Source organism: Myotis lucifugus, unplaced genomic scaffold (assembly GCF_000147115.1).
Source record: "Myotis lucifugus unplaced genomic scaffold, Myoluc2.0 scaffold_520, whole genome shotgun sequence".
NCBI lineage: Eukaryota > Metazoa > Chordata > Mammalia > Chiroptera > Vespertilionidae > Myotis > Myotis lucifugus.
Genome location: NW_005871568.1, coordinates 112955 through 128568, shown reverse-complemented (window position 1 = coordinate 128568; position 15614 = coordinate 112955). Strand labels below are relative to the sequence as shown.

General features: G+C 52.6%; 1 protein-coding gene across 1 annotated transcript in view; it reads right to left on the bottom strand.

The window, feature by feature from the left end:
- The window catches only part of SLC37A1 (solute carrier family 37 member 1), a 42033-nt gene that overhangs the window by 13275 nt on the left and 13144 nt on the right, over positions 1 to 15614 (bottom strand). Inside the window, exons 6-11 of the mRNA XM_006103894.3 lie at positions 13685 to 13820; positions 11180 to 11256; positions 9733 to 9899; positions 5571 to 5608; positions 5389 to 5466; positions 2432 to 2563 (exon numbers count right to left, since the gene is read on the bottom strand). Coding sequence (XP_006103956.1) covers positions 2432 to 2563; positions 5389 to 5466; positions 5571 to 5608; positions 9733 to 9899; positions 11180 to 11256; positions 13685 to 13820 — 628 coding nt within the window. The remainder of the gene's footprint in view (positions 1 to 2431; positions 2564 to 5388; positions 5467 to 5570; positions 5609 to 9732; positions 9900 to 11179; positions 11257 to 13684; positions 13821 to 15614) is intronic.

The window sequence follows — 15614 nt, the reverse complement described above, 5'->3', positions numbered from 1 at the left end:
CGGGTCCTGGACAACTCCGCAGGCTCCTACAGCTCACGGCTGCCCTGTAGGAAGAAACCCGTCTTTACATCAGCTCAGTCAGTGACAATACGCACTGATGTGACCCTCACACCACTTCGCTCTGAGCACTTCGCTACTGAAGGAGTTCAGGACGAAGCGGAGAGTCAACTGGTTACTGAGTATTTCATGGCTATTTCTTTCTCCCCTGAAACCAAAACTCAAAACCACCGCACATTATACAGTGACGGGGAACACAGAACATGTGCCCATTCTCTAAGGGATGGGGGCTGCTGCGCCCTGCCTGCACCCAAACTGTGGGTGCCGGGGAACACCCGGAAGAGCAGTGCAGATCTTCATGAGGAAACGAGGGCTGGAGTTTGATGGCTACCCGACAATGCCTGTCTGTGGTCCCTGGAGGTGCCTGTGAGCCAGTTCCAGGTGCTGCCTGGGAAGTTTTAGTGAGAACCGGGTCACACGTCCCCCCCGGCCCTCCCAACGCTGCGTGCACAGGCCCCACCACAGCGAGGCAAGCACACGCCATCTATGCAGTGACCAGAGGACTCCTCTACGTCCTGGGCTCCTCCAGGAGCTCCGTGTTCAGGAGCTGATGTTTGCACAGGGGGTACCCCAGCGGGAGGGTGTGTGTGATTCACTCCATCCTCACCATGTAGCTGGCGTGCTCAGAGCTCTAATTAAGTGACCTCCTTCAATCCTTGAACAGCAGTGAGCATGACACCAGGCACTGAGCCGAGTGACGGATGAGGGAGTGGGGGCTCCGAGTGGCTCACACTTGCTGGGACACCCAGCTCCTCGGAGGCAGGGCCGGGTGAGCCTGGCCGGGGCACTCAGCCTGCTCTCTGCACAACCCCACTTGCATTTCTTAACTAGTGTGTACCCCACTTTCAGTAAAAGTATTCAAGGCAGCTACACAATAAGGTACAACAGAAAGGTTACTAGCGTTAACAAGACAATTTAAAAAATAACTTTCTATTTAAAACAGTGTTTCCTGCAGGCCAGCCCAGAGCTCTCTCTCTTTCAATGGCGGGCGGCCAGGCTGGGCTGCAGCGCCCTTGACTGAAAGCAGGTCCGGACTCCGGGCCCACCCAGTCTCATCTGTTCCACAGCGGGTCCCCCAAGTCCCTTTAAGGCTGTGACTGCGTGATTCTACGCTCTGGGTGCGCCCTTCCCCCTCCAGCCCCACACACGCACTAAGGGGCCTCCGGGCTGCGTCCCTCTGCCCCTCTCACGGAGGGTGAGCGTCAGTGAATTGGTCTTGGCCGTGTGAGAGCCATGCCTGCTCCTGTGAGTACGAGTGCCCACAGGCGGCAGCTCAGGAGTTTCCAGAGCGGCCCCCACGGCCTGGCCGTCGTGGCCCTTGGGGCAGGGTCGCTCTCCCTTTTCCTGCACACGCCGTCTGGTCACCGTGCCCTCACTGCTCCTGCTGTGCCCTCACCGCCTCTCTGGTCACCGTGTTAGAGGAAAACGGCTTCTACATGTCCATTGACAGTCCCCGGTTCTCTGCTGAGGAGCCCGTGAATTTAATACCAGAAAACTCCGAAGCAACAAGAAATCTCACCACTGCACACCACCCCAGCCCTTTTTTTAAAAAAAAATATTTTTATTGATTTCAGAGAGGAAGGGAGAGGGAGAGATAGAAACATCAATGATGAAAGAGAATCATTGATTGGCTGCCTCCTGCACACCTGCCCTTGACTGGAATTGAATCAGGGACCCTTCAGTCCACAGGCTGGCGCTCTGTCCACTGAGCCAAACCAGCCAGGGCCCCTAGCCCTGTCTTGAACACCTTCTCCCTGAATCTCCTTCACATCTGGTCACATACAGGGCCCACCAGCAGGCAGTGCGCATGCCTGTCTGCCCAGAGCCAGGACCAGCCACCTCCCTGCACACAGCTCGCCTCATCTTTAAACAAAGAACAAGCCCAGGTTCTGTGGCCCATCAGCTTTCTGTCTGCACCCTCGCCCTCCTTCCTGCAGGTCCGGGCTCCTAAAGCACTTTCATGGGTGAGGAAGTCGAGCGGGCCCACCCCGCAGAGCAGAACGCAGGGCCGGTGCCTCCCAGGGGCCACCTCAGATCCTCAGGGGCCAGCAGGCGGCTGGGAGGGAGGAGTGAACACAGGGCGTGGAGGCCCAGCAGGGCCAGGGACTCAGGTTTTTCAAGGGACGATGAGAGGCCTGTTTGTCTATGAAATTTCTGAATTTCTAAATGGAGACAGCTCATTTCAAAACTTTTTAAAACATAGCGTGAGGCAGACAGACACTGCGGCCCTGCTCAGGGCTGGGCTGCCTGTGAACTGGCCCCGCTGAGGTTCTGACCTGTGCACTGTTGAACACAGCTGCCTTTTCTAAGGCCAGTTTCATCCACCACATGCACAGACGCCCCCCTTTGGGAATCCCCCCAGGCTGGTACTCACGGGGATTTTCAAGGCCCCGGTGAAGCTGATGGCGGCCATGCTGCCCCCGCCCTCGGCTGGGAGGGTGATCACGTGGTTCTGATGGACAGCACGCTTCCCGTCCGACAGCAGCAAGCACTGCGTCTCTGGGTCCTGGAGGTGAGCCCATCGGAAAGAGAAAGAAGAGGTTGTCAATGCCTCTGGCGAAGGGAGGCCAGGGTTCCTGATGGCTAAGGGCTTCCTGAGAGTCTCAGGGCATCTTGGAGAACATTCTCACCACAGTCATTGCTTAGAATCATTAGCTTCCCCGTGTTTTTAGAAAGCACTAACTAAACATGCAAAACCCTTTGACCCAGCCATTCTAGGAATCTGCTTGTGAAAAATAATTTGGACGATGAAAAACTACAATAAAATGAATGTCAACCACCACTGAGGAAAATTGGTTAAGTCCATCCGTAGTAATAATATATCTTGCAGTTATAAAAAAAGTTATAGATTTTAATGACATGGAAATATGCTCAAAATACTCAAAATTATATTTTATCATGATCTCAAGGAATATATACATACATTATGAATATTTATATATGTTTAAATATCTCTATATATAAAAGGCTAATATGCAAAGTGTCCCCTCAGGAGTTGGACCGGGAGACTAGGAGTTCGATTGCTTGCTATGATGTGCACTGACCACCATGGGACCATGGGGTGGCGTGGAACGGAGGAAGGCCCTGGCCCTGCCCAGCAGCCAGGGAAGAGAGGCCCTGGCCGGCAGTTGGAAGGAAGGTCCCAGCCAGCAGCCAGAGCCTTGATCCACCCTGATCGCTGGCCAGGCCTAGGGACCCTACCTGTGCATGAATTTCGTGCACTGGGCCTCTAGTGTACAGATATAACAAGGTAACTATATAATGTATTATAGAGAGAAGCTAAATTCTAACCTGGCAATGATTATCATCAAGTGGTGAAATTACATGCAATTTTTATGAAAATGTCAATAAATGCTTTCTTTGAGCCTGCATTTTTTAAGGAGCTCACAACGGATGAACATGATCAGTACCAACATTATTTTAAAATGCATAAACCAATTCTGATATTTTATAAATTTTGATTCTGGACACTGCTAAAGGACAAGTTTGCACTATTAAAGCAAAGAACAGCGGTCCCCAAGGTGGGATGGGGTTCCAAGTCCGAGCAAGATGGCCTGAAACTGTCGCTCATGACTGAACTAGAAGTTCAAGGACTTAAAATGTTTCTCTGTATTTCAGACTTTCCACAAAATCACACAGCCTGTAAGTATTTATCTCACTACAATCTATGCCAGTTGGATTACAAATGCAGTTTATTAAAAACAAAAAGATGACAATGCACTGCCATATCAGTCTCTCGATACTTAGTGAAAAACAACAATTGGGACAATGGGGGGGCAGGCGCCAGCCATGGTCGCAATGTGGGCTCAGCCCAGCACCTCGCATGGGCAGCAGGACGCCATCCTGAGGGCCGGGAAGTGGCTTCCTGGCAGACGTGGCACAGGGGACTGGCCTTTGGGTAAACATGGTCATGTTTACCACACACGTGATGCTTCAGCATGACGATGACAAGCCCCCAATGTGAAAACACACTGTCTTCCTACGGCCAATTCCATACAAATACATGAACACGAAGAGCTACCACTTGAGTGTGGAAGTAAACTTTTCTCTCATGAATTATGCTAGCTGTCCAGGTCAAGAGACTAAGTCACAGTTCTCAACCCTGGCTGAGCCCTGAGTCTCCTGGGGCTCTGAGCCAGTCTGGGCACAGGCTGCTCCCGGACAATGACAGGGGTCCTAGGAGCAGGCCCCAGCAGGCCCAAGGTGCTGTCCCGGCTGAGAGCTGCAGAACTCCACGGAGTTTACAAACACAAAGTAGGCAGTGCCGCCTGAAAGGCAGTCATGATGGGGGCTGAGTAACACTCCACTCAGGTCCTGTGGTCTGAGCCGGGTCACTCCGGGAAAGGGGACGCCAGGTTTTCCTGCTGAACTTGGGGGACACCCTGCCTGCCCGCCAGAGCCACCTGCAGTGTGTGAGCTCTTCCTGCAACATAGGGCGAGGACCAAAGTCCAGTTAGTGCTCAGAGGCCCCTCTGAAAGGGCCAATAACCGCCTAATGGCGTCCACACTGAGGTTGCCTGTGGTGCAGCCTCTAACTAGGTAACTGTCTGTTTGGTGACGGCTAGTAAACAGACTTTAATAGAAGGACCAGGAAAGGGAAGAGTGACATTTATTCAGAAGACGTGGCCAGCTTTACTGGTGAGTAGCTGCATCAGAACACGGGGCCTGAGGTGTTGCATCAAGGGCAAAGGCAAGTCTTCAATCAGTCGGAGAGGGCCCGGAGGCGTGACCCAGAGGTTGAGCACCGCTCTATGAACCAGGAGGTCATAGTTTGAAAAAACAATCCAAGAGGAATTGAGCCATTTGGACATCGATTAAGACCTGATGGGGTGGACCAAATATTTGTGTTCCTCCCAAATTCATGTGTTGAACCCCAGTCTCTGATGTGATGGTATTTGGAGGTGGGCCTTTGGTCAGGAGGGGAGCCCTCGTGAGGGGATTAGTGCCCTTATGAGAAGAGACACCGGAGAGCTTGCTCCTCTCCCTGCTCTCCGTCTTCCTGGCATTTAGCTGGTGCTGTCCCCCCGCCCCCCAAAATAGGAGTCCCACAGGAGCAAGATGTGTCACTGATGCTTGCGGCACAGCCTGACCTGGAGCAGTGCCCGCTACACGGAATGCTGCAAATACTTGCGGAACGAATGAATGACTGTCAAATTTGATTTTAAAAATGTAAAGTAAGCTTAGCCTGCTACCCAAAGAAACCTAACAAGGACAAATTCGAGATTTACTAATGAAACGCGAGACCCAGTTTTGTGAGGACCCTGGATGTCTGGGACGGGTCCCTGAGGCAGCGACTCTGACCGCCTGCTAAGCGGCTCGGGGATGACTCACCAGCAGCTTCTTCTCGTCAGGTAGGGCTTGCTTCTGCAGCCGAAACCTGTGCACGCCATTCTCATAGCTTTTCGGATGCTGGGAGGAAAAAAATTAGTTAGAGCAAGGACTGAATCCACAGCCAGAAATTACACCTCACTTCTCTGTAGCAGGGATACAAGAAGCAGAGAGAGAGTCCTTACCGCCACCAGCGTGGACGAGCAGGCGATGTCCTTCGGATCTGAAAAACCAAACATGTAGTCACGTGTGAACCTGGGGCCAGGCGTGTCCTCCAACACAAAAACTAAACCAAAACAAGACCCATCTGATACTTTTACTCAATTAGCAGCAATTTCAGAAAAAAGACAATGCCCGAGGCAGTATACCTGGTGGGGTGAGGGAGCAGGCGGCCACCCCACAGAGAACCCACACCCCCTGCCCGCCCTCCGCCCCCAACAAATGCGAGCGGCAGGAGCATGAAGCCTGCTGCGCAATACGGAGAACAGGTCACATGTGACCCCAGACACGCCGAGCGCACACACACCGCAGTGACAGCCACGCGAAGCTTGTTGGAAGGAGGACTTCCGGGAGGAAATGTAAGGACAGGAAAAGCATTTCAGAACAGAAGGTTACAGGGGACATGGGTGAGGAGTTGCTGAGTGTATGGAATGAATTAGAAATGAAAATTACTGGGGACCAAACATCCATCTTGATATAGAATAAAGTGCCTTTTATCTAAATGCCAGGAGGAAGGACACGTGAAAGAGTAACAAAGCTGGAAGCTCGGCTTTCCATCCTGTGCCTTGGAAATGACTCTGGTGCATTTGGGCATCAGTGGCCAGCACAGCTGTGGGGCGCGGGGGAAGCAGACTCACCTCTTCCGCGTCCGGAGGCTGCCCTTACACAGCTTGCTCCCTCCCCACACCCAGAAGCTGGTCTTTGAATCACTTGGTGAAACAGTTTAACTGTCTCGAAGCAAACTGAGCTAACGGGCTTTAAAGCTCCCACAGCTGAGCTTCCCATGTGACACAGAGGGTGACCCGGGCCTCGCCGGGCACTTTCTGAGGGACTGGAGGCTCCTCCACGCTCACCCCACGCAGGTCGGCAGGGACGGCACTGCTGGTCCCACCTGACATGTGTGGTCACCACTAAAGAGATGTCAGCAGCTCACCCGGGGTTTTCCGCAGCCACCCTGTGCCCCGCCCTGTGCCCCGCCCTGTGCCCCGCCAGCCAGGAGGCCTCCCTGCTCCCGAGGCTTGGCCAGTGCCTACAAGAGGGCTTCTCCCGGGCCTTCGCCTGGGGGACATTAGCACACACGACCCTTGGCTGGGACACGTCCTAGAGCCGTTTCACAGGCAGACACGAGGGGCCCACAGGTGGGCACTCTGTCCTCGGGGCCTAGCCCTGGGCAGGAAGAAGGAGCAGGTCACAAGGAGGGGGCACCCAAAGCTTTCGCTGCTCAGCCAGGTACTGAGAGAGATGAGGTACACTCAGGGAGTAGGGAGAGGAGGGAACAGAAATGAACCAAGAAACCTATATGATTTTATTAACCAGTGTCACCCCAATAAACTCAATTAAAAAATAAAATTTCAAAAAGATTATCATCTAAATAAAAAAATTATTTTTAATTGAACCCATCCCAGGACCTAAGGGATCCATGGCCAGAGTTTAAGAAAGCCTGAACGGTGAGCTGGCACCTGGTCACACCCAACATCCCCATTGCTGAGTGACCTTGGGCAGGTCTGTTAGCACCTGAGCCTCAGGCCCTTTCCCTGGGCAGCCACACGCCTGGCCGCCTGGCCCGGGCCTGGAACACAGGAAGCACGCGGCACGCGGTAGCCACTCCCCCTCCCTCCTGAAAGTGTCCTATTGATGACATGGGAAGAACAGCTGCAGGGCGTGCGCGCTCTCGTTATTAGGAAGAGTCTGAGAGATGTCTTCATTCCAACACAAATCACAGCCAACCTCAGATTTTAAATCAAGGGGCAGGTGTGACCTCAGAGGCAGAGCTGCGCTCGTGGGAGACACCGAGGAGGCTGAAAGGGAGACCTGCAGCGGGAAGGCAGACAAACACCAAGTCTGAAGGTGCCCGTGGGCCGTGAACCAGGGATGGGGGACCGGCCTTAGCAGAGGCTGGGGGAGGAGAGAGGAGTAGCCAGGGCGGTGGGACAAGGACAGCCAACCTCCAGCAGCGATGAGCCATCCGAAGGAAGTGCCAGCGGTGCGGAGTGACTGCAGGATCAGGTACTGAGATCAGGTACTGAGAGAGATCAGGTACTGAGATGAGGTACTGAGTGGGATGAGGTACTGAGAGAGATCAGGTACTGAGTGAGTGAGGTACTGAGATGAGGTACTGAGATGAGGTACTGAAAGAGATGAGGTACTGAGAGGGATCAGGTACTGAGATGAGGTACTGAGGGAGATGAGGTACTGAGAGAGATGAGGTACTGAGATGAGATGAAGTACTGAGGGAGATGAGGTACTGAGTGAGATGAGGTACTGAGAGAGATCAGGTACTGAGATGAGGTACTGAGTGAGATGAGGTACTGAGAGAGATGAGGTACTGAGATGAGGTACTGAATGAGATGAAGTACTGAGGGAGATGAAGTACTGAGTGAGATGAGGTACTGAGAGAGATGAGGTACTGAGATGAGGTACTGAGGGAGATGAGGTACTGAGATGAGGTACTGAGGGAGATCAGGCACTGGAGGACCAGGGCTCTGGTGGGAGACCCAGTGCACTGAGGACACGGCCCCCCAGAGTATGGAGCCTGCGGGAGAGGAGGCCAGCGGTGGGGTGAGCCGGGAAGGAGGGGCAGGGAAGGATTTGGTGGCACCAAGAAGAACAGGGATAGGGGCCTCACTGAGGAGCTGGGGAACCTTGACTACAGTTACTCATAAGGCGGAGGCTAAGACTGTCGGTCAGAAAAACCACCAAGCGGAGGAACGAGAGGGCAGACAGGAGGGAGGCCGGGCTCGGCGGCCGGGCTCGGTTCCACGGCACCTCCCCCGCCGTCAGTGCTGGCTGCGGCCAGGAGAGCCAGGGAGGCAGAAGGCACAGTGTCGGTCTGGGTGTGCTCACCTGTCCCCCCACAGTAAGATCTCGTAGGACAGCCTTACAGGCATGGTCTCTGGTGGCATTTCTGCCCCAAGAGTGGACCCAGGAGGAGAGAGACAGAGCCCTACGGTCACCACAGTACGAAGCGGGAAGCCAGCAGGGGGACCCCTGGAATCAGAGGAAGCTGACCAGAGGGACGGGAATGATGGGAAGACAGTTCCAGGAAAGCCTTCTGTTCAGAATCTCAGCACCGCCCCTGCCTCCCCAACCCGACACCCCGCGGGAGCCACAGGAGTGGTGGCTCAGTGGGAGGGAGCTCTCATTCCTTTGATTACAAAAGACCAAGCCAATGCTTCCTTATTCTTGGAAATCCTGCCTGGCCCTGCCCTGCTGATGGACCTGCGTGGGGATTGGCCCTCAGATCCCAGGCCAGGCCAGCAAGCAAGCTCCCGCCCACTGCCACCCTCCTCCTTCCCCCAGCACCAGCCTCTTATCGGTTGAGGAAGAGACTAAAGGTCACTGTGGACTCCAGACCTCGGAGAGAACAGGGCACTGCATCCAGGGGACCCTGCGCTGGCGAAGAGGAAGTGCCTGGCTCTCAGGTGACTAATGCGTGAAGGCGCCCTGGAGAGCAGGGGGCAGGACCCAGCCTGGAGGAAGACAGGTGGCACAGAGGACCTTTCCCAGAACTCGGTGCCACTCGGGCCCAGTTAAAGGCGTGTGAGTCTGAGCGCCCTGGCATCTGGCAGCACCAGCTTCTCCACCGCTGGCACACCTAAGAACTTTGTCCTGCTGGGCCTCTATTTTAAAAATTAATTTGAAATTCAATTAAAACAAGTTTGGAATTGAGTCTAGAATGGAACGCTCTTCACCCAGGTAAGATATGGTCATAAGCTGTGCCATGGTTTTACAACACTGTCCAAGATACACCTTATCAGAAAGCACACAAGGTCTGGGTGAGCAGGTGCGGGCCGGGCACCGCGCCCCTGGAGGTGAGCGACGTGGCAGGCCTGAGGAAGTCGCGAGACTCCCGGACACGAGGAAAACCCCGCATGCCTGACGCTGCAGGGCAGGGGGACAGGTGGGAGGAATTTCAACCTGTTACTCCAGAAACCAGGAAACAGTAGGAAATCCAGCATGACCAGCAGAGAAACAGCTAACGGGGAAGCCTGCACCTGAAGAAGGAAGTCTACCTGGTGTGGGGGCAGCCAGGGCAACCACACACCTGCACAGGACGTAGCAACAGCCCGTTCTCTTAGCAACGCGTGCCCTCCGGGGGTGGTCCTCTCTCAGGCCACGGGTACTTACGCTCAATGAGGAAGAGGAAGCACACGATCCCCATGGCTGCCACGATGGCCCCAGGCACGATGAAGGACAGGCCCCAGCACGTGGACACCCAGTAGCCAGCAATCAAGGACCCCAGGATGTTGCCCACTGAGGTGTGGGAGTTCCAGACCCCCATAATCAGACCTCGCCTGCAACACAAGACACAAGGCAGCAAATGATGTCCAGAAGCTCACGTGGGCCCGCTGTGTGGGACACGGCACTGGTGCCACGCATGAGAGCTGGTCGAGGACTAGAGGCGGTGCAGGAACTTCTGCAGGACGCAGGGCTGGGATGCTTGCAGACAACTGGGCTTCCTCTCACCTCGGAGACTCAGGTGTGTTTACACATCTCGCTCAGAGCTTCTTTATTGATGATTAAAAAGAGGAATGAGGCCTTTTCCTGAAGTTCTTGGAAGACCCCAAATTTAAATGTGTGCCTCTGCAGACTGAGTCCAATCATTTGATGAACTATCCCATCAACACGAGTTTCCGCTGACTGGCCCAATGGATGGAGTAGCTGAATGAGGCTCAGGGAACTGGCTTCCTGTTCTCGTTCCCCATTTTCAGTATCTCCCCACACTCGCTAACCCTAGCCTTGGCCGGAGCCGTGGGTCACACAGCATTACTGTGGCATCTGGACTGTAGTCAGGTCACCAGAGGCCGAGCGCACCTCTGCTCCCAGGCGCTGGGTGACTAGTCAGGACTTGTCACACTTCCATGTGCCTTGGGTCTTATTTTTAATGTGGCCTGAAGCAGGGTGTCCTCTGCACGTCTCCCAGGCCCCCAGGAGGCCAGAAAAGGCCATGTTGCTGGTCAGCTTTGCAGAATGACACAGACCCGCCCTGCCCACAGCAGGGTGGGCATCTCCTGGAACAAAGGCCACCTGCATTTCAGAACCTCTGGTCCCAGAAGTTTTAATAATTTTATTTCATAGACTAGTTAAAGTGTCCCCCCCCTCCCCCAACACACACACACACACAATAAATCTAAAGAAAAACTGAAAGCCAGAACTGGTTTGGCTCAGTGGATAGAGCGTCGGCCTGCGGACTCAAGGGTCCCAGGTTCGATTCTGGTCAAGGGCATGTACCTTGGTTGCGGGCACATCCCCAGTGGGGGGCGTGCAGGAGGCAGCTGATCGATGTTTCTCTCTCATCAATGTTTCTGGCTCTCTATCCCTCTCCCTTCCTCTCTGTAAAAAATCAATAAAATATATTTTTTTAAAAAAAGAAAAAAAAAAGAAAAACTGAAAATAAAGTCTTTTTAAAAGAAGTCTTTTACAAAATAACGCTGCTGGAAACAGGGTGGCCTTTTCTCACCTTCCTTTTTAAAACCTTTTATTTTTCTGTGACAGTTGCCCTTCAATGTTATTTTGCTTTAGTCCCAGGCGTACAGCAGGTGGTTAGACAATCACACACTTTACAAAGTCTCACCTTCCTTTTCCAAACCAGTTGCTGAGGCAGGTGACGACGCTGGGCCAGCCGGTGGTCTGCACCAGCCCGTTGATGACCTGTGACAGAGAGTGAAGGGAGGCTCAGCTCACGGGGAGCACTGCTTCAGGGGGCTCACGGACGCTGCCCTTCTCCGCACGTTTGGGAGCACAGCTGGGGCGCCCACAAAAGAAGGGGGTCAGACCCTATTTGATGTGAGCCCCAAGAGCCAAAGATTTTAATCTATATTTATAATTACAGATCTAATACATGCCTATGGTGAAAATTTTAGAATAAGTGGGGAAAAGAAAGAAAAGGAAATCTCTTGCTAGAAGATGAACTACTATTAACAGCCTGGGGCCAAGGGGTTCAATCGCTGTCTAATCCAAATTTTATAAGAAGAGAAAAAATTGTCTTCCTTATCTAGAAATGTGATAGTCCTATAAATATGGCTTGCAAATTGCATGCTTTCACTTCTTATGTTGTGAAGAAGGTACTGTTGTTAATGATACTCTGAAGTGAGATTAACTTTGATCTAAAGCCTGTAGAAAGTATTTCTCCTCCTCCTAAGAATACCCTGAGCTTACATTTCAAGAAGGGACTTAATGCCTGGCCAGTGTGGCTTAGTGGTTGAGGAGTGTCAACCTATGAACCAAGAGGTCACGGTTCGATTCTGGGCAGGGCACATGCCCAGGTTGCAGGCTCAATTCCAAGTAGGGGGCATGATGTATATATACACACACACACTAGAGGCCCAGTGCACAAAATTTGTGCACAGGTGGGGTCCCTAGGACTGGCTGGTGATCAGGGCCGATGGGGGCCAGGCTAATCGGGGCCCAAAGGCCCCAGTGGGGTCAGGAGAGGAGGTGACAGTCAGTTGGTTGTGATAGGAATGGACGCCAGACACCAATGCTGCCATCATCAGCGCCCCACCACCACGCAGTTCCTTGCCTCTCCCCCTCCTCCTTCCCTTGCTGCTGCACCACCACAATGGCGGGCGGGTGGCAGAGGGCGGGTGGCAGACCGATAGGGGCCTGCTGACCAAAGGCGGCTGGCTGTGGGAGTGTACTGACCACCAGGGGGCAGCTCCTGTGTTGAGCGTCTGTCCCCTGGATGTCAGTGTGTGTCATAGCAACTGGTCATTCTGGTCATAACGGTCGCTTAGGCCTCTCTCTCTCTCTCTCTCTCTCTCTCTCTCTCTCTCCATATATATATATATATATATATATATATATATATATATTTTTTTTTTTTTTTTTTAAAGAAGGGACTTAGCAAGTGCACTAGTGAATGAGCTCACTTTAATCTCAGGAGCGTCAGGGGCAACTTTACAAGACGACATGAAACCAGGTCCAGCCTTGCACCTCTTACAATGACCACTGGGACAACCAGCTCTGCAGAAGCCATTGGGGCTGCACTCCGGTCCAGCCTCAGGGCCAGCCAGGCATGGCCTTCCCTCCAGGAATGTGCTGGAACTCTGGGGAAATTTTTTTTTCCTTCCTTATAATTTTAAATATTACTACAAAGTGTAATTTGCTTTTGTAATTAAAACAGTCCAACTTTTTCAAAGTCTGTGGCAACCTTTTTAAAGGTAAACTATGTCTAATTTGCTTTGATGATTTTATAACACCCGCTAGGCTATCTGGAGAGCCTCAGAAGTTGAACTCATTATTTTAAGTAATTTTCCATTTCTAGTAAATATTTATTCTCAAGAACCTTGGGATGGGTAGTAGCCAAGTGTTTCAGGAAGGGCTGGGCCCAGCTGGAAGGGCAAAGCCACAGGGCCTGTCTCGGCTTCACCTGCTGTGAGCACCCTTAGGCTCTCTCCTCCCACTGACGACCTCCAACCCTGTCCCATCGCCAATGACGCCCAGGTCCTCCCTTCCTCCTGCCCTCGCTGCACCCTACACCCCTCTGACTCCTGAGTGGTCTGATTGGTCACAGACACAACATCTAAACTCATCCAGATGAGGGCAGAGGGCTTCTGCTTTGATTCCCGGCTGGGGTGTGGACAGATAGGATTCCCTAAGAGGCAACTCCTGCCCGGCCTGTGTGGCTCAATGGTTGAGTGTTGACCTATGAACTAGGAAATCATGGTTTGATTCCTGGTCAGGACACCTGCCTGGGTTGTGGGCTTGACCACCAGTGTGGGGCGCGCAGGAGGCAGCCGATCAATGATTCTCTTTCATCATTGATGTTTCTATCTCTATCTCACTCTCCAGTCCTCTCTGAAATCAATAAGAAAGTATATATTTTTTTAAAAGAGGCAACTCCTGAAACTTAAGGAAAACTGCATGGATGTTGGAATTTCAGAGAAGACAGAAGAGAGACCTTACATGTCAGCACTGACCCTGATGTCAGACAGGATACAGGTCTGCCAGGCCCCTCGTCCCGATTCCACCCCCTGCCATCTTCTCTCTTGGTGGAGGGAGGGACCTGCGACATGAACACCCTGTCCAGCTCATCATGGAAACCCCATGCGTGGTGAGCCATAGACCCAGACCTTACCTGAGTTACCACGTAGAATCCAAAACTGTGGATATTGTAGAAATACCCTAACCCAAACAGGGCAGTAAAGATACCACTGGCCAGCATTCCGAAAGTTAGGTAATACCTAATTGGCAGGCGCTCCCCTATTATGCCGCTGAGGAGAAAAAAAAGAAAGACAAATATGAGAAAACAAACACACCCATAGTGCAAATGACCCAGCGATCTCCTTCCGGATGCTTTCCAGCTGTTCTCGGAGCTTTTAGAACTCCAGAGCACTACTGTTTCCAAGAAGATTTAATCACAATGACCTCCCAATGGGGCGTTTATTAACCAGAAACTGGTCATTGGAAACATCTTTTAAAGACTTTTTATTTCTAGTGACAGTCACTAACTGTCAAGTAATAAACATCAAACACCATGGCTTACACATATGATGGCAGCCAATTAAAAAAACAACAACAAACTTGTCCGGCTAGTTAATCCTGCTTTTATATAAATAATATCCAGTTAAAATTTCAACTGTCAAACTGTAGGCAAACATCATAAAAAGGAATCACCGTGACCATGAGCAAGCCTCTTGGCCTGGAGCTGCTATTAAGTCACCCGGAGAGGCTGATGGATGGACATCATTCCATGTTCACCCGACTCTAGGCCACGCCCACCTGCTGACACCTGCCAGGCAGGAGCTGGCCGTGAAGGTCCCCACCAAGTCTAACTGTATCTGCCGTGCCACACCATCCGCGTGCCGAGGTGGCGCTGAAAGGCCGTGCCAGGGAGCGGTGCACCCCCTGCTGCAGTGGAGAGCCCACGTGGACTCCACATTGGCCAGATTCTCGTGGTCACGCTCACTGGCCGGCTGCCTGAAAAAGGGTCTTTGCTGGTAAATAAGCAATGATAGAAGCACTTCATTTAAACCAGGTTTCTTCACCTCGGCACTCCTGCCACCTGGGACTGGGTGACCTTCGTGGCGAGGGCCGTGCCGTGTGCTGTGGCATGTGAGCAGCACCCTGGTCTCTGCCCACTGGATGCCCGGAGCACCCTTTCTCCAGCCGGGACAACCATATTTAAAAAATATGTCCCCAGATGTTGCTCTATGTTTCCTGAGGGACAAAATCACTCCCAGCTGAGAAGGACATTTAAATACTGTTTTCTAGTCACTGAGAGAAACATACTCCAGCTGTGGGTCTTTTATTCTATAGGTTGTTGGTGTCCAGTGAGAGCAATCTTTAGAAGAAACATTATTCCTCAAGATGGGACAGGCTGGCAGCCTGGGTGCCAGCCCGGCCTGAGAAGCCGGAGGCTTACACGTACTTCTGTTCTGCTGTGCCACTCGCTTCAGCTTCCCTGTCTGCTGCGCCCGTATCTGCAGCACCGTGCAAATACGCAAACACAAGAAAGGAAACCGCCCTCCACCAGCGGGAACTGCCTGGCTGGCACCACCCACCCACAGGGCATTGGGCTAGGGTGGGCCCAGGTCCTGGTGACGCCGCATCTGGTGGGTCTCAGGGAAGAGGCTCAACATGGACAGAATCCCCGAGATTCTCGAATCTCTAAAGATCTCAGTCTCCAAACAAAAGCCTCTTGGGCTAAAGGCCTTACTTTCTATTACGCTCATTTCCCCCACAACCCGGCTGGACTGACATCATTCCAGTATTTAACCCGCCCCCAACATGTCCTGTTACTCATTTAACATGTACCGCCTTCCTAGTCCGGTCAAGAATGGGAGCAAGGAGAACCCAGGAGAGTAATCACGTGTGGCAGATGCTGGGCATGCGCCATGCGCCAACACCGTGCCGAGCGCCCTGCATGCATTAACGCATTCATCCCCACCTGTCCTCTGGGGTGAGAACGACTATTTCCCCCGTTGTGCAAAGCTGTACAGGGACTTGCCCACGGCCACATGGCAGGTGGTGGAGCCGGGATTCAGATCCCAGCAGTGTCTCTGCAT